The 17,789-nt window shown below is 55.8% G+C and overlaps 7 protein-coding genes across 7 annotated transcripts; 4 read left to right on the plus strand and 3 right to left on the minus strand.

The window, feature by feature from the left end:
• Window positions 1–288: 288 nt before the first annotated feature.
• Window positions 289–2,488, minus strand: WHR41_07424 (uncharacterized protein). The gene is made up of 2 exons (XM_069376029.1): window positions 521–2,488; window positions 289–458 (listed from the first exon to the last, which is right to left on the minus strand). The coding sequence occupies exons 1-2, from the start codon at window positions 2,385–2,387 to the stop codon at window positions 391–393; spliced, it is 1,935 nt and encodes a 644-aa protein (XP_069227115.1). The 5' UTR covers window positions 2,388–2,488; the 3' UTR covers window positions 289–390.
• Window positions 2,489–4,694: 2,206 nt separating this feature from the next.
• Window positions 4,695–6,080, plus strand: WHR41_07425 (uncharacterized protein; the record flags this gene model as incomplete). Its single annotated transcript, XM_069376030.1, has 1 exon — window positions 4,695–6,080. The coding sequence occupies one exon, from the start codon at window positions 4,695–4,697 to the stop codon at window positions 6,078–6,080; it is 1,386 nt and encodes a 461-aa protein (XP_069227114.1).
• A 750-nt stretch (window positions 6,081–6,830) lies between these two features.
• WHR41_07426 (uncharacterized protein) lies at window positions 6,831–8,338 on the plus strand. Its single transcript, XM_069376031.1, has 3 exons — window positions 6,831–7,482; window positions 7,558–7,676; window positions 7,739–8,338. Exons 1-3 carry the CDS (start codon window positions 7,263–7,265, stop codon window positions 8,195–8,197), a joined length of 798 nt encoding a protein of 265 aa, XP_069227117.1. The 5' UTR covers window positions 6,831–7,262; the 3' UTR covers window positions 8,198–8,338.
• Window positions 8,339–8,499: 161 nt separating this feature from the next.
• WHR41_07427 (uncharacterized protein) lies at window positions 8,500–10,537 on the plus strand. Its single transcript, XM_069376032.1, has 2 exons — window positions 8,500–9,241; window positions 9,325–10,537. The coding sequence occupies exons 1-2, from the start codon at window positions 8,692–8,694 to the stop codon at window positions 10,398–10,400; spliced, it is 1,626 nt and encodes a 541-aa protein (XP_069227116.1). The 5' UTR covers window positions 8,500–8,691; the 3' UTR covers window positions 10,401–10,537.
• On the minus strand, window positions 10,520–12,680 carry WHR41_07428 (uncharacterized protein). Its single transcript, XM_069376033.1, has 2 exons — window positions 12,592–12,680; window positions 10,520–12,404 (listed from the first exon to the last, which is right to left on the minus strand). Exons 1-2 carry the CDS (start codon window positions 12,605–12,607, stop codon window positions 10,582–10,584), a joined length of 1,839 nt encoding a protein of 612 aa, XP_069227119.1. The 5' UTR covers window positions 12,608–12,680; the 3' UTR covers window positions 10,520–10,581.
• Window positions 12,681–12,974: 294 nt separating this feature from the next.
• WHR41_07429 (uncharacterized protein) lies at window positions 12,975–14,135 on the minus strand (the record flags this gene model as incomplete). The annotated part of the gene is made up of 1 exon (XM_069376034.1): window positions 12,975–14,135. One exon carries the CDS (start codon window positions 14,133–14,135, stop codon window positions 12,975–12,977), a length of 1,161 nt encoding a protein of 386 aa, XP_069227118.1.
• A 1,283-nt stretch (window positions 14,136–15,418) lies between these two features.
• Window positions 15,419–17,485, plus strand: WHR41_07430 (uncharacterized protein; the record flags this gene model as incomplete). The annotated part of the gene is made up of 1 exon (XM_069376035.1): window positions 15,419–17,485. The coding sequence occupies one exon, from the start codon at window positions 15,419–15,421 to the stop codon at window positions 17,483–17,485; it is 2,067 nt and encodes a 688-aa protein (XP_069227062.1).
• Between the last annotated feature and the right edge of the window lie 304 nt (window positions 17,486–17,789).

A 17,789-nucleotide genomic window follows, 5' to 3' on the forward strand; every position in this document is an offset into this window, starting at 1 on the left:
ACAACGTCACAGAGGGGCTTCGATTGTTACGCGATCGCGTCTGCACGCACACCATCCATGCATTCTCCATTTTGTACCCTGTGATAATCGGATTACTGACATGGAGGGTAAGATTCGGATACTCTCCTAGGCAAAGTATGCCGAACTCATATCCAGCTCTTTTCGCGCATCTTAGAATGCGTGGCACAAGGGACGGTGCTACCCTCGCCTTGGTAGGTGTGATCTCAAGGCCATTTCTGGCCCGAGAGTCACAGGCTGCATGCTACACTTTGGATTGAGCGGTGGGCGTAGCCATGAGAAACGGTAATAAGGTACTTCTACAAAATTCTCTTTAACGTTGAGAATAACTCGCCCAATGCCATGCCGATGAGTGAAAGAACTATCCCACCTCTAATCAACCTTCAACGAGCCATAAATGCGGTGCACAAAAACCCAACAAGCCACAAAACCGATCGTTCCTGAAAGTCACGTTAGCCAGTTTCGCCAAGGGTGGTAAAGATACCGCAGGGTGTACACTTACCACTCATCACAAACCACATAAAGCTCAAAAGCGCCGAGTAGCCCAAGTACAGCATGCCTCCGGTCCAAGAGCTGAAGCTCAGCATCCTGGCCCAGTACAGCAAGCTGTACGCAAACACGTATCCGGCGCTTGCGCCACTCGACCCGAATGCACGCCACTGCCAGTGGTAGTTCTCTGCGCATAGCACGAAGTAGATCATGAGAATCGCGCAAGCGGCCGAAGTGACAATCATAAGGCCGTAGCACAGGAAAAGGAAGCCGAACATGTAGTAAATCCTGCTGCTCCACAGGGAAGACATGATGAAGTAGAGCTCAACGAAGATCGCGCCGAAAGGCAGGATGCCAACGAGCATCATGCTGGGGAACGGGCGGAGGTAGCCAGAAGATGGAGGAATCTGCCTCGGAATCTGGTTTGTGCGGACTGGAGGTTCCGCTTGAGGCTGACGGAAGCCGAACCAGGAACCAAGGATAGAGAGTGGAACAGAGATGACGAACCAGATGCCAACAATGACCAGCATGGTGGTGAACGGAACAGCGCCAGAAGACTGACGAGCCCAGACGAGAAGGTTGAGAAGGAAAAATGTGCCGAAAACAAGGGCCGGGAGAGCGCTAGGCGTGTAGATGAACAGCTGCTTCCACTTGTCGCCGCGGAAAGACTTGTAGACACGCGCGCTGGCATATCCACCGACGAAGCCGAAGACTGTGTAAAGCAGGATCATGACGGTTGCGAGACTACCGCGGTTGGACGGAGACAGGAAGCCGACGACCGCGAAAGCAATGGTGAAGCCGGCCATCATGAACAGCTGGGTGCCATTACCGACGAGGACAGCGAGGAGCAACGGGTTCTTGGGCGGGCGGAAGACGTCGCCATGCACAAGCTTCCAGCCGCTGTCTTCCTGAATGCCATCTTCAACACTGTTGCCGTTGAGGTCGTCAAGCCCAAGCTGATCAAGGCGGTTGTAGCGCGCGATGTCTTTGCGGAGGGTGCGGCCCAGCACAGTGCCGACCATGCCGATCAAGAACATGACAATCACAGCGCTGTTGATGAGCGAGAACCAGTGGATCTTCGCGTCGTAAACGTGCAAGTATTTGTCCCATCTCGTAGCGAAAGAGGTCGACGATGGCCGCCAATACACGCTGTATGTGTACGTGACCTTGTTGTTGCTCTTCTCCGAAAGTACGACCGGCTGGTCCGAACTGCAGCCTTCCGCACTGAAGTCGTCTCCAGAACCAATGCGCCTCGTTCCGCCAGCGGACTGCGGCTCGACAAGGATGCCTACCACGCGGTATTGGTCGGCACGCACTTGGTGGTAGTCGATCAGGATGTCATAGTGGTTGTGCAAGTGGGGCGTCTCATCCACGACTTCGCCCAAGGCAAACCCCGGCTGGTAATATTCTGTTTCCGTGGCAGGGTCGTAATATGCCTGGCCTGCTGGCAGGCCGTCGATCAGCCAATTGAGGTTGTAGTTCTGCCAAATCCTCTTGTTGACGAATTTGGCATCTCTTGACTCCATGACCTGTTCATCGCACACAGCCTTGCATGTCTCATTTTTGCCGAGGTGTAATTGGAAGGGCGACGTCTGGATTCTGTCGCCAAACAGGATGCTGCCTAGCGATTCGGACAGGTACTCGGGACCGTCCTCCGGAGGACAGAAGTGGAAAGCGGGGTGATAGTAGTCGAAGGAGAAGACGGAGCGCGTTTGCGTGTCGCGGTCGGATTGTGAGGGGGTGAGGTGGTTCACGTTCAAGGGAACAAGGTCGCCGACGCGGTAGTTGGTAGGGGTGATGCCAGGGAGGTAGAAGGCGTGCGCCAGCTTGGAGCTGAGCAGCACCAAGGCCAACGAGGCCGACGAGTCGTGCGGTCGCATTTCTGCGGCGCGGTGGTAGACGGTGTGCCCGGGGTTAATGTCGATTGATGGGGTGGATCTGCGCGAAAGCTATCCTCATGGCTGTTCCAGCCTGGGACCCTGACGTGCTTCAGGCTCAGCCCAGCCCCAGTTGGCGCCAGCGAGAGACGTCACCGGCCGGCAGCGACCAGCTGTTGTGAGGAACGAAACGCCGCAACGGGGATGTGACAACTCAGTGGGTCGGGAGTGTGTCTCCGTTGCGCGCGTATCTCTTGCGGTATAGCAAAAGCACATGCTTATGGGCCTCGCCAAAGACATTTTCTGTTTGCTGCGATGTCGCAAGCAGACTGCGGTGCCCGCTGTCTTGCTTGGACTCACACGACTTCCATGCTAGCCACAACACGACACACTCTTTCATTCGCCATCACCACGATTTCCTACATTGAGATTCTAATCGCGATACGATTCGTCAATATGACTGCTGCACTATAAGATTCTCTACCTTGACTGGCAAGGCTCCTGCAGCCCCTGAAAACAGACACGGGAGCGTAGACGCGTAGCTTGGCCGATCGTCCACCTATGCTGGACCGGAAAACAGGCTCTTGACCGCAAAGGCGCTTTGCATCATGGGGCTGTTGACTGTCGACCACGTGACAAACCTGAGAGAGTACGTAAATCGATGCCGAGCAGCTTGGAACATCGATGTAGTGTGGTTCCGCACCCATTTGCATTGCGCAACTAATAAATCGCCGTATGATTGCAAAGACAACAAACAAATTTGGCATCGACTAGGCGACGAGTAATGTCTTGTGGCATGCGAGACCAAATGATATTACACGACTAAGATGGAGTCGCAAGTGCAGCTGTAGACTTCCCACTTGTCTCGTGGTAATCAATCGTGGAGAGAGGTCCGACAGCCCGTCTGGCCAAGCTGGCGCTGCGTAGAAAATGGAATGTCTCGTGCTGTCGTCTGGGCACGACCGGTTGCTCTGGCCGGACAGGCTTCGCGCACGCCGGCGACCCGAGAGCTCGTCGTCGGTCTTTCACCCCACGAGTCCAGCATCCAACTCCACGTCCCGATGTCACTGTGGCTCGCTCACTGCAGCCCTGACGTTCCCTGCAGCTCTACGCACCTTGGTCCAGGAGTGCATGTTGGTGAAACGCGATGAACCAGCGTTCGTGTGTCTCTGGTCGCTGGTAGCCCGAACTCTCGGGTGAGGGAGCGTTAAGCATGCGGCTTTTCAGCCACCAGGAGCTAACAGACGATGCCACGGCGGCAGGATGAAGACGTTGGAACGCCTTCGCTCCTTAGCATCGCGATGGCGCCCAGAACATCGGCAATCTATGCAGCGCAGAAAATTGTTGAACACATCCTGGCTGCGGACGAGCATCGTGACTTTCGGACATCGAATAGAATTCGCTGCTTATGCAGGAACGCGTCTCCCCGGCCGCTGGTGCGACAGCTAGCAGCCATTTACCCGCTGTGTGGTGGATCGTTAATCAAACGCACCGACAAATCACGGCCGCGCCTCCTCAGGCTCTTGGACATCGTCTCTTCCACCCGCACACACGGTGACATGAGTGACATGTCCGTTCCGCAGCGCTGCCAGCGAACCGTCGGCCTCGACCTTCAGCTGCGCACAGCGACCGTTCGACTGCCGTGTTCGAGGGCGCCTCCTGCGCCAACCAGCCCAGCCTGTCCTGGGGCCCTCGCCCAATGCCTCCTTATCGTAGCCCTCTTCTCGCCGGACTCGGCGCTTTTTGCTTGTACTCTCTAGTCCGGTGATCCCGTGGCCCGTCGGCGGCCGTCATGCTGTCCTGGGTGTGCGCACCTCCCCAGCCGTGCAGGTGTCTGTGCCCGTAGGGCAGAAGTGCTTGCGCGTCCACACTCCGGGCGCTAGGCACTTCGCCCGCCGAGACACCCACATGGCCAGCGCAACCGCTCACGATCAGCATGGCCAGACTCGCGGTGGGCCAGGTACCCGTCGACGTAGGTGGAGCGGATCGCATGTGAGAGCCGGCAGGATACGAACTGTGTGCGGACGTCCGCACACGCGGCTCACACGACAAAACCGTCTCGTCCCCCGTCTCCCTCCACCCTCTTTCCTCCCCCAAGTCTATCACCTCGTGACAGTTGCTGCCATTCTCTCAGCAGAGCATTCGCTCGTTGCACTCCCTTAGTCCTTCAGAGGACTTCGTCATTCTTTCACAAGCAATTGCCCTGGTTGGCTCAGCATCCTCAGCGCTCTAGCAGCAGCTTTCTTGAACTCCGTGCGATCCGAATCAACAAACCAACAAACCGGTCTTCACCGAATCACAACATCTACAATGGCTCCTGTCAACACTCTCAGCGTCCTGGCTTTCGCCACCGCCGCTCTTGCTGTCCCCTACAACCACGGTCACGGTCACGCCAAGTACCACAACAACCGCCCGTCGGGTTTCTCTGCCTACCCCTACCCTAACGCCAATGGCACCATCCACGCCACTGGCACTGGCTTCGCTACTGGTGCCGCTATCGCCCCGGCCAGTGAGACCGACGTCGTCGCCGAGTACGAGACCGTCTCCGATGTCGAGACCACCACTGCCGTCGTCCCTACCACCTACGCCGACGCCTCCAGCTCCCCTTGCACCACCGACGTGACCGTCACCAGCACCGCCAAGGTCACTGTCACCGTAACCCCTGGCGCTTCGTCCCAGGCTGCGTCCTCCCCGGCCTCTTCTGAGGCCGCTGCAGTCCAGTCCTCCAGCGAGTCTTCCGCTCCGGCTTACTCTCAGGCCCCTACTTCCTACAGCACCAAGGCCGAGGCCCAGACTCAGTCCGCCCCCGCTGCCTACTCCTCCCCTGCCCCCACCAGCAGCGCGGTCAGCTCCGCTGAGAGCAGCGCCGCTCCCTCCCCGACCCTGACCTACGCCGCTGCCAACAAGAACGTGGACCTTGGCATCAGCTACGGTGGTTCCCCTAGCTCCTCCAGCGCCGCCCCGTCCTCCTCTGCCAGCTCTTCCAGCAGCGACAACTCCAGCAAGGGCAAGCGTGGTGTCGCCTACAACGACGCCAGCCTGACCGAGTGCCTTGTCAGCAGCCCGGCCATCGGCTGGGGCTACAACTGGGGCTCTTCTAGCTCTGGTCTCAGCGACTCCGTCAAGTTCGTTCCCATGCTCTGGGGCCCGACTTCCGAGTTCACCGACAGCTGGTCCGACAACGCCAAGTCTGCCATCGACTCCGGCTCCACCCACCTCTTCTCTTTCAACGAGCCCGACCTTGGCTCGCAGGCCAACCTGACCCCTCAGGAGGCTGCTGATGCCTGGAGGACCTACATGGAGCCCTTCGCCGGCAAGGCCAAGCTCTGCTCTCCGTCCGTCACCAACGGTGGTGGTGACATGGGTCTCAACTGGCTCTCCTCCTTCCTCGAGTCTTGCTCTGACTGCACCATTGACTGCCTCAACGTCCACTGGTACGACAGCGCCGAGAACGTCGAGTACTTCAAGAAGCACGTCAACGACGCCCTCGACCTCGCCGACGGCAAGAAGGACGTCTTCGTTTCTGAGTTCGCCGCCACCGGCTCCGATGACCAGATCTCCACTTTCCTCGAGACCGTCATGCCCTGGATGGACGACATGTCCAACGTCGGTGGTTACGCCTACTTCATGGCCGGCGAGGGCAAGCTCGTCTCCGGCAGCGAGCAGAGCGCTATCGGCAAGACCTACGCGTCTTAGATCAGCCTTCTTGGACCGCGCTTCCAAGCGGGTGGAGAGGCGATCAACCCTCAAAACACATTTCAATTTATTTCTTTTGAAGGGACCAACAGACCCCATGACGGATATCACGATCTCGGGCTTTTGGAAAAACATACACAAGGCGCTAGGACAGCAGAGCTCCGCAGGACTTCCTGTACATCTTTCGCATTCATAGAGTGTTTTCGCAACTCCTTTTTCTTTTCCCTTTCACTTCTTCTTGCGCCGCATTCGGTGCGCATCCCGTTCGTTTCTTCGAGAAACTCAACAAGATTGTCGCATTCGACAAGTCAAACGCGCAGGATCTCATAGAAATACATTCAATCCAAGCGAAGGCTATGATCACCAACACAATTCCTCTCTCACGCATCGTCCTGACCTTCGCGGCTACCCCTGATCTGCAGTATGATTTTCAACCATCGCCAGCGGATCGCGCGAGTCATTGAGAAAATTGTAAGGCTGCTTGAACGGCACAGCGGCTACAAGGCTTCGACCCGACGAAGCTTTCTCGGATCGGAGCCCGCGCGAAGCTTGGGAGATGGAGCTTGCTCCGAGAGAGCTCTTGTCGCGAACACCTCGGTATGCGATCTTCGACATCATGGCAAAATTTTTGTGACAAGATGATCGAAATCTCGGCAGGACAAGGCGCTTCTCTGTACAATGTCTGGTCTTTTCAATTAGTCTTGCTTTGTCCACCGACCCCAAACTTGACCGTTCAAGTTCTCGGGCACCAGGAACTTCTCTGGCTGATCGTCACCTGTGACGGGTTTTCGTCATCATTATGTCTTTCTCAGAACCGACTCTCAGGGACTTTCACCAATATCGTGTCATCACTGGTCCACACCCCGACCTCCATGGAGATGGATGGGGAAACGGCGATGCCTGCCGGACCTCCCACCATCAACGGTTTGTGGTCGTGTGAGGTGCACAATCTCTGATCTCCTTGCTTGTTGATGTCACCGTGCCGTGGAGCGTTTGCCTTCAGGCGCGCCTGGAGACGTGAATATAAGAACTTGGTAGGGCTGCTGTTTTTGCTATGCTTTCTGATCCCTGTCTTTGTTGTTATTACTCTCACATACCTTGCTTTGGCCTGATCCCATCGCCACCCATTGCGGCAGCAGAGAACACTTTGAAGAACATCTCAGCTCTGCGACAACCACAACAATGTCTGTCGAAAGCCATCCCGGCCACGAGGACAAGCGCAACACTGTCCTCGACAAGGTCCCCGACGTTCAGATCTTTCTTCGACCAATCGCGCCGCCGGCTGCGCTGGGCCTCGCCGGCTTCGCGGGCTCAACATGGATCACTGCTAGCTATATCGCGGATTGGTGGGGGAATGAAGAGAGCCCGACCATCTTTTTCCCGTTCGTTGCAATCTTTGGAGGTGAGTGGTCATTGAGTAACGGCTGGTCGCCGTTGCACTGAACTTGATGGAGGGCAAGCTGACATGCTCGAAAAGGCCTGGCGCAATTCATCGCTGGCATAAAAGGCTTCGAGGCCAGAGATACATTGGTAACGGTCATTAATACTCTGTGGGGAAGCTTCTGGATCGCCATTGGCATCCTATATGCCTTCGTGGTAAGTCAAGTCTTCGCTCGCCTCATTGCCATCACTCTCCTCTAATTCACTTTCCCCATCAGGCCGCCGGCGCCCTCCCACCGCATTCGACACACACGCACTTCCCCGAGCTCGCCTCCTGGTTCGTGGTCCTAACCGTCTTCACCTGGTCCTGCGCAGTTGCCGCATCCGCCCGCGACGTCGTGCTCACAGCCTGCCTTACATCTCTCGCCATCGGCAGCACGATTGCCTGCTGCCTCTTCTCCTACAATGGCGGGACGTCCGAGACGTCCGGCTCTGGCGACGGATTGACCGGTAGCGTGACCATGGGCATCAAGGCCGCGAGCTACTTCTGGATGTTCGCGGCGCTCTGCGCCTGGTGGCGCGTGACGGTCTATCTCATCGAGGAGGCGTATGGCCCTGGCTCGGCTATCACGAAGTTCTTCCCCATCGGCAGGACGCCGCAGGAGAAGCTGGCGCCGTATGTCATTCCGGGTCTGGGAGAGCCGGGTGTCAAGCGTGGTGTGCCGAAGCCTATGTAAGAGTTGGCGGACGGAGGAGTGGCGTGCTTGCGTTATTCAGATTTTGGAGTGAGCAAATGATGCTTCATGATAGTGTAAATATAATGAATGAAGGGTTGAGAACAACAGAATGTAATGGCAGCTCTATTGAGTAACAGCCTACTTTTTGCACCTCACAAGAAGTAGTATTGGAAGAGAGTATTCGTATTGCCATGGGTTCGTTTGGACTCTGGCTCGCATGACGTACTTCCATGTCACCGATGGTTTGGAACCATTGCGTGTGTGATCATTTTAAGCGTATCTATAACCTTACAATCTTCTCATCGTCGTACAACAACAATGAAAGGTATTCTCATGGTCACATTGAGCTCTCATGAACGTCAAAGGTCGAACCCAGGCTCCCGCCGCGATGTCTGTGCTCCACCAGCGCGTCATCCATCGCGTCTCCCGCAACGCGCTTCACCTCCCACCATGATCACAAATCGTTGAGAAGACATCTCAGTGTCCAGGTTCAGATGGCGAAGCGCAAGGCCGTTGAAACCACCAGTGCAGACGATTTGTCACCGCCGCCAGAAGATCTCCAGGATGGAGCAGCAGCACTAGCCAACGATAACGCTGACCTCGAGTCCGAACAACAACCCGCGAAAAAGCGTAGAACTGCGACCAGAGCTATAAAGAGAGAGATAGCATCAGGCGACGTGCCATTGGCCCCCCGTAGAGCTGCGAGGTCCCGCAAGGTCAAGGTCGAGGCGGAGGAAGACGAAGCGACTTCGCTCGGTGAAGAGGCGGCGAGCGCAACGAAGAAAAAGCGACAGAGGAACACGATTAAAGTAGAAGAGGTGAAAGAGGAGGTGAACGGTGCGAGCCCCAAGCCTGCCTTGAAAGGGCGTGGTCGGAAAAAGCAGGAGATCAAAAACGAGGTTGAGAAGGTCGAACAGAACGGAGAGACCACTGTCAAGAGGAAACGCAAGACCAAAGAAGAGAAAGAAGCAGAAGCGATGCCGCTCGCTGCTCGTACTGTCGGACACAAGCTGTTCATTGGTGCTCACGTTTCCAGTGCAGGAGGTCAGTGTTCCCCAGGACATCCCTACACAATATATACATTCTCTAAAATCAAGGTGGAATCGTCGCTGAATATTATCTCCCAGGCGTACAGAATGCTCCTCTGAACAGTGTTCACATCGGTGCTAATGCCTTTGCCCTCTTCCTGAAGAGTCAGCGTAAATGGCAAAACCCTCCTCTTCAGACCGAGCACTCAGATGGCTTCCACGCAAACTGCAAACATCACACATACGACCAGAACCAGCATGTAGTACCCCACGGCTCATACCTGGTCAACCTTGCACACACGGACAAAGCACGCACAACGCAAGCCTACGATGCCTTCATAGATGATCTCAAACGCTGTGAGAAGCTGGGCATCAAGCTCTACAACTTCCACCCTGGCGTAGCCAACTCTACCAACGGCGACAAAGCCGCCGCCATCGCCCATCTCGCCAAAAATCTCAACCGTGCGCACAAGGAGACTTCTACCGTAATCACGCTACTCGAAAACATGGCCGCAGGCGGCAACGTCCTGGGCAGCACCTTCGAAGACCTGCGCGACACCATCGCGCTGATTGACGACAAATCCCGCATCGGCGTCTGCCTCGACACCTGCCACGCCTTCGCCGGCGGCTACGACCTCCGCACACCCGAGACCTTTGAAGCGACCATGGAAGACTTCGAGCGCGTCGTCGGCGTCAAGTATCTCCGCGCGCTGCACGTCAACGATTCAAAGGCGCCTTTCGCTTCGCATCGCGACTTACACGCCAACATTGGAACTGGCTTCCTTGGCCTGCGCGCGTTCCACAATGTCGTCAACGAGCCGCGCTTTGCGGGTCTGCCTCTTGTGCTCGAGACGCCGATTGAGGTGAGGGACGCGGAAGGCCAGCTGGTGAAGGATGAGAAGGGGAAGGAGAAGGAGGACAAGGGAATCTGGGCCCGAGAGATTAAGATGCTGGAGAGTTTAGTGGGAATGGACGTGGAGAGTGAGCAGTTTCTCAAGCTGGAGGCGGAGCTGGCGAAGAAGGGGAAGCCGGAGAGGGATCGGCTTCAGGAGCAGATCGATAAGAAGAAGGAGAAAGAGGCTGCCAAAGGAGCTAAGAAAGGGAAAGGGAAAGCGAAGAAGAAAAAAGACGAGAGCGAGAGCGAGCTGAGTGATGTGAAGAGCGAAAGCGACTAGTTCATGGTTGGACCATGACTTCACTGTATCATACACGTAATGTACAAACAATCATGCTCGACTCGACGGAGTCGGAGTGCTAGGAATCAGATCAGATTCCAAACAAGAAAAATTCTCAATTTGTTCTCGTGAAGTGAATTTATATTTTCTGGACTTTTCAGAAGCGACGTCTATCTCATCTCTACTGGACGTTCTCTACCTTCCACACCTTCACCGCAGCATCAGCACCACAGCTGACAACCTTGTCGCCCTCAACCCACACTACAGCACCAACGCCTTCCTTGTGCGCATTCAGAGCCTTCACACGCTTGCCCGGATCCGCCAAGCTCCAAACGCAGACGTTGGTGTCCAAGCTACCGGAAACGGCTCTCTTGCCGTCCTGCGACCATGAGATTGAAGTCACACGAGCTGTGTGCGCAGACCATCGGTTGGTCTCGAGCTTCCACTGACCGCCTATGCCTGCGTATGCGAAGACTTTGCCGTTGGAGAGGCCGGCGGCCAGGTGGGCGCTGTCCGCGGAGAAGGAGAGGGCGGAAATTGGGGACGTAGGCTCTGAGAGCGAAGTGACTTCGCCCAGAGAGCCTGAGGAGGAGATCTTGTAGATTCGTACAATCTTGTCGTCCGCACCGCTTGCGACCAAATCTCCTGCTGCGGCAATGCAATTTGGCGCTGCTGTTGACTGGAGTTTGCTGACTTCCTGGCCCTCCGAGTAGACGTTGAGGCCAGCGGTAGAAGCGACGATCGTGAAATCCTTCCCGCTCACATTCGCAACGGCGACTCCCTTTGGCTGACCAGCGGTCTTCACAGCGCCACCGACGAAGCTCTTCTGAGCAGTGTCGGCAGTCCTCAGGCTGTCATCCCAGCCCACAGAGTAAATCCTACCGCTACCGGCGGCAACGCCAGAGATGTAGTTAGTGTGCATCTCGCCATCGACAAGGTCAGCGGCGCCGGTCTTCAGATCCCAGCTTCGAGCTCTGCCATCTGTCGAACCAGTCGAAAGCATGCCGCTACCGGAAGCTGAGGCGGCAGACGTGATCGCCTTTTGATGTCCACGCACGACCTTGATCGGACCCTCAGCCTTGTCCGCGTTGAAGTAGTTCAAGTTGCCTTCGAGGTCAATCGAGATGATGAGGCCATCGCTCCTCCCAGCCGGCCAGGTCACGCCAACCTGCTGGTCCGGCACAGACACTCCGTCGCCACCCATGCGCCAGCTCTGCACACAATTGCCACTCTCGACGTCCCATACCCTGACCGTCTGGTCTCCAGAGCAGGTGACAAGCCTCTTGCTATCCGGCGCCCAAGACACGCCGAAAATAGAGCCCTTGTGCTCGCCCTCTCCAATCTGCTTCGTAGCCTCTCCCGTCTTGCCATCGTACAGCCAAATCCGCCTATCGCTGCCCACACTGACCAGCGCGCTGCCGTCGGGGCTGAACTGCGTTCCGTAGATGAATTTGTCGTGCTTCCCTCTCACGCTCGTGTTGAACTTGAAAGGCGCGCCGTGCAGGAACACCAAGCTGGTGTCGTCCGAGCCAGTTGCCGCTCTCAGGGGCCTCTGCTGCCTCACGCTCACGCAGTTGATCTGGCTTGCATGTCCGCTGATCTCGCCGACCGAGTTGCCCGAGTCGGCCGTGATGCAGTGTCCAAAACGCTCTTTACCGTCGCCAACAGCAATAATCCGCTGGCTGTCACCATCCCACGCAATGTCGTTGATCCGGCCCGCGATAATGTGGTACTCGCCCTTGGTGTTCTCGGCGCCGATGCTGTCCCAGACACGCACGGAGCCCGTCACGTCGCCCGACGCGATATAGAAGCCGCTGGGCGCGAAGCGCGCGACAGTCGTCTGGGCGGTGTGCGCGGTGTACTGCTTGGAGACGGCGGGGTTGTCGATCGATCGGACGAAAATCGACTTGTTGGTTGCGTAGGTTATGCGCTCGCCCTTGCTGTCGGAGGACAAGGGAGTTGGCGTGCCGCGGAGGGTCGAAGGGGAGGGGGCCCAAATGGCCTCTGGGTGAAGGTGTCAGTACAAAACCAGCTCATCAGATAGATATTCCTGCGGCGAACAGCTCTCCCAAAACACCCTAGAGCAGTTGTGCAACATGGAGGGCACGCAGGGAAGTGCAACTCGCAGATTTGCGAGTTGCTGGTCATGACGACGGAGGCCTCGTAATAGGTACTATAGCATTACACATACCTGAAGTGATAGACATGATTGAGGTGAGAAAAGGTGCTTAGCTGTTTACCTGCGGTGTTGACAGCTCTTTTTGAGGCGGAGTTGAAACATGAAGCCTGTAGGCCGCTGACGCAATGAGGGGGCTAGGTTGCCAGGGATCAAGCGTGGGACCGAAGGCCACAGGCATCCATTATGAACATGAAACGAGATCCAACACCCTGTTTGGCAAGTACTTGTTTGACGAATGCAATGAAACTGTAAAGAAGTCGCAATTCGACTGCAACCAGTAAATCTATGAAAAATGGGGCAGTCCAGACACAAGCGTACATGGCTACAAAGGAGATCGTCATGGCATTGGGTATCTAATGCATCGCTAACCAGCACAAAGGCTGCAACGTTTCCATCTAGGTGAAGTGGATGCCTTCTTGGTTGAAGGCATACAGCAGCTTCAAGAAATCACCCTCGTCGCAGAGTCTTGCTCTTTTGTCGGCCAACTGCGTGTCATCTTCCAAGACCTTCTTCACCTTTGCCCTCACGAGTTCGTAGACCTTGCCCTTCTTTTTCCTGTTGGGGTTTCCTGCCAGCTTCTTTGCCCTCTTGTCTGCCTCCTCTTTGAAGAATGCGGGAACATCCTCGTCGTCGTCAACGTCCATAATCCCAGCATCGTCATCTGCACCAGCATCAACATCCTCCTCCATCGCCACGTCTGCGTTGTCCGAAGGCCCGTCGTCGAGAGGAATCTCATTCTGCGCGCAGAAAGTTCGGTAGTTCGATTCAATCATGTCCATCACACTCGAGGTACCCAAAAAGCCACTGCGCAGGACTCTGTTCTTCCTGACGAAGCAGATGCGCAGAAGACCATCCCACTCGTCATAGCTAACCTGTGGCCTGGGATTCTTCGGTCGAATCCTGACGACGTTGCTCTCGACCTGCGGAGGCGGGTTGAAATTGTTCTTTCCGACTTTCATCACATGATCCACCTTTGACCACATCTGCGCATTGACACTCAACCTCGAGTAAAGCTTCTCTCCGGGCTTCGCGAACAATCTCATGGCGAATTCTCTCTGGAACATGAGCACGCAGCTTCTCGGCGCCGGACTCGTGGCCAGCAACTTGAAAGTCAAAGGCGAACTAATTTGGTAGGGAGTGTTGGAGATGCACACGTCAAAGTAGGGGTATTCTGGCATCTTAATCGCGTCGCCCAGAATAAGCTCCAACTTCTTTCCCAGCGGTGTTCCCTGGAATCGCTTCGTGACTTCTGCCGCCATGCGCGGATCGTGCTCGATTGCGATCACCTTCTTCGCCTTCTCCAGAATCCTTGCCGTCAGGTTACCGGTACCAGGACCAATCTCAAGCACCACATCGCTCTGTTTCAGCTCCGCCTTGTCCACGATCGCTTGCGCAACACCGGGGTTCTTGAGAATGTGCTGGCCGAGGTCTGTGTTCATCTTGAAGATGTTGTGGGCAGCGGCTGCTCTCGAACCTTTGCGTGCTTGTGCTCCGGCATAGGGATCTGTTTTCGAGACGCCGCTCGTGGCGTCCTTGGGACGCATGACTTTCGGCATTTTGAAGATGGCCGGCGGCAGAGAGGCTCCTTTCGACGCGGTTCGGTTGCGGTCCTTCTTGGTCGAGGCTTGACGGATGGGAGGTAGTCGAGCGAAAGGGACGAAAGGTCTGAGCCGAGAGAGCATGCAGGGATTGAGAGGATCGGTGGTGGACTGGATCCAATCCCATCTACTTCGCGACCCTGGGCAGAAAATCGAAAGTTACTTCTTAAGGTTTTGGCGGAGAGGCGCGAGGAAGGTGTGCCGTTATCGGCTCGTTATCTCCGAGATGCAGCGCTCGGGCCATATCAGGCATATCAACGCAGCTGGCTACAGGCTCGCGATCTTCTGTCGTGGATGATGCCAATGTGACTGTTCTATAAAAGAATCTCTCACACCTGTGTAAAAGATTCATAGGAAGCGCAGAGGATTTCTACCTTGTTGAACTTCACAGATGCAGATCGTACGCGCCCATATATAATGTTCTTGACTGAGGCAGCATTGTTACGATCAGTAATGAGAGGGTTCTGTTACGCACAGGTTTACCGTGCCATAATGACACTCTCATAGTTTGGACATAATAAATTGTATTTCATTCTCCAGAAAAGATAAGATCAATTGAAGTGGCCTTAGTCATCTGCGACGATCGTAAGAACCTGCCACTCACAATGTATACCATGGTGAGACACCAAAAGATGCTTGCAGTGCTTATTTATTCGCTTTGAATTGCAGATGAATGCTAACACATGAAGAGAACATTCTTCGTACGGGTTCTACTGTAATGCGTGTACAAGATCACGATAGTAATAAATCGTGCATTTCGTCGTGGTTAGCCCGTCACGGCAGCCGGGGAATTTGACTTTGGACTTTGAGGCTGGCGGGCAGAGCATCACATGAAGCCGACCTCATTTGGCCCTCACCACACCATCACCACCACCTCGCAGCAGCTGTTTGCTACCTCGCACACCCTACGCACACCTTATCGCACCAAATACGACAAACGGGCTTCACTTCGACCATCTCAAACTCACCGTCACCCTCGCTGCCCGCGCGACACCATTTGCGCGTCGCATAAAGGATCGCGACCGCATCACCTGCACCAAAGGCACACGACACCCAGACCTCACTTTCTCGAGGCACGCCTATCTACAAGCTTTCAATAACACACCTGAGTGCTCTGTGTGTAGTTGTGGGGAAAGCACAGAGCCTGCATTACTGGCGCGCTTTTCCCCTCGTCCTCATCCGTACAACGCGTGAGCGAAAAGAACAAGCACTCTGCGGCTTCTCCTATCACTACAACAACCATGGCGTCGCAACCACCTATGATCAAGCCGCAGCAGATCGACTCCCTCCCACATCTGGACGCGGCCCAGAAGCAGACATACAAGCAAGGATTGATGAACCTATGGAACATTCACGACAACAGCCCCGAGGGGAGCGCAGGGAGAAATGAGGCTCGACAGAAAATCGCGAGTGCCAGTCAAAAGATCATGCAACAGCTGAACCGCGCATCTCGCCCGGTTCCCAACGCTGCGGCGCAACAAGGGCAACAACGGCCACCGCAAGCGGCGCAAGGCGGACAAGCGCAGCAAGCAGGAGGACAAGGACAGCAGAATCCGCAGCAGATGCAGCAGCCGCAACAGCAGCAAGCTCAGCAAGGCCAAGCGACACAACAGCCCCAACAGCAGCAACAACCGCAGCAGACCCAGCAAGCGCCGCAGCAGCAGGCCACTGGGCCTACCGACAATGCCCAGCTCCAAGCCAAGGTTAAGCAGATGGTGCATAACATCGTGGTCTTTCCGGAGCCCAACACGCCGAACGCGCAGCAGTTTGAGCAATACAAAGCCAACTACCAGCAGTCCCTCGGAAACAGTCTGATGAAGAGGGAGCGTTCCCGCGCGGAAATCCCGCGTCTTGAAGGACTCGAGGCACAAATGAAGAGCCAAGGCTCGAACCTATCCGATGAGATGCAGAACAGATTGAACACAGCGAGGACCGTTCTTGCGGAGGCGTCGCGCCAGGTGGCGGCTTTGGAGCAGAAGAACGAACAGAACAAACTTTCGTACCAGCAGAAGCAGCAGAAGCAGAAGGAGCAACAGCAACAGCAGCAGCAGGCGTCGCAAAATATGCCGCAAGCTAACGGCCAGCCTATGCCTAACCCGCAAATAAACGGCGCTCAAGCTCAGGCTATGCAGCGGACCAACTCGCAACAGGCTCAGGCAAACGTCACTGACGTTAATAAGCCGACCAACTCGCCAGCGCCACCTCAGCAGTTCGCTCAGCAAGGCCAACAGACGCCGCAAGCAGGGACGCCTGTGCAGCAGCAACAGCAAATGCCACCTCAGCAACAGCAACAGCAGCAGCAACCGCGCCCGCAGCCGCAGATGCAACCGCAAGGGACTCCGCAAAGCGCATCTCAGCCTCAACAGCAGTTCCCGCAGAATAACATGGCGCAGCAGCAAAATCAACAACAGCGTCCGGCTATGAATCAGCAGCAGCCACAGCAGCATCCACAATACGGCGTTCAGCAACAGCAACAACAGCAGCCTCAGCAACAGCAGGCTCCCCAACAGCAGCAACAGTACCAGCAAACGCCGCAACCTGGCATGCAACAAAACGCTATGCCTAATCAGCAGCCGCAGCGTCCGCAAGCTCTTACGCAGAGGGACGCCATGGCTCAGGCAGCACAGTCTTACACTCAGCAGCAACAGCAACCTCCTGGCGTGAACCAGGCGCAGCAGCCAATGCAGCAGCAGCACAGCAACATGCCCAACGGCCTTCCGTTTAATCAGCCGCAGTCCGCTCAGCAGCATACCCCAACCTCGGGCTTCCCGCCGAACCAGCAGATGAGTAGCGCGCAGACTAAGTTCCCCATTCCCAAGGAACTCCGCATGGACCCGCGCACCCAGACGCCCGTTCCTGGCCCACCGTCGCGCCCCACGATGATGGGCCAAGGCGGCATGATGAATGTTCCGGGTGTGCAGAAACCCGCGCACTTCACTCTGGAAGGCGAAGGCGACCACGTGTTGTCGAAGCGCAAGCTAGACGAGCTGGTCCGCCAGATCACGGGATCTACTTCACAGCAGGATGGTCTCTCGCCAGAGGTCGAGGAAGCTGTGCTGTCACTGACTGATAATTTCGTCGACAACGTGATCCAGAAGGCCTGCCAGCTGGCGAAGCTGAGACAGGGCCAGACATTGGATGTGAAGGATGTTCAAATGGTGTTGGAGCGCAACTACGGAATCAGAATTCCGGGCTACAGCTTGGACGAGCTGAGGACTGTCAGGAAGTTTCAACCGGCTCCTGGCTGGGTGGGCAAGGTGCAGGCTGTGCAGGCTGGGAAGGTCATGGGCGGGAACAAAGATGCTTGAGAAGTTTTGGTCGAACGACTAGAGGCTTAAAAGCTCACACCAGAGGTCCCCTGCAAATCACTCGAGGTGATCTCTGCTTTCGTTGGCTGTATCGGACTTGAGCGACGGCGTTGGCGGATCGATGGACTTTACTTGTAAATTGTACTCTTATACATTGGTTTCGGCTGCGGCTTTCGGTAGCAACGATTAACAGGTAAAAACTTGAACGTAGTACTCATCCTTCCAACTCTCAGTAGTAAATATCATTCGGAAGTGGTGGTCTGGACGAGGTAGCCGAACGAAACCGGCCGCATAGCCGGATAAG

This window comes from Cladosporium halotolerans (genome assembly GCF_011745625.1).
Source record: "Cladosporium halotolerans strain TM138-S3 chromosome Unknown Sca30, whole genome shotgun sequence".
Classification (NCBI taxonomy): Eukaryota; Fungi; Ascomycota; class Dothideomycetes; order Cladosporiales; family Cladosporiaceae; genus Cladosporium; species Cladosporium halotolerans.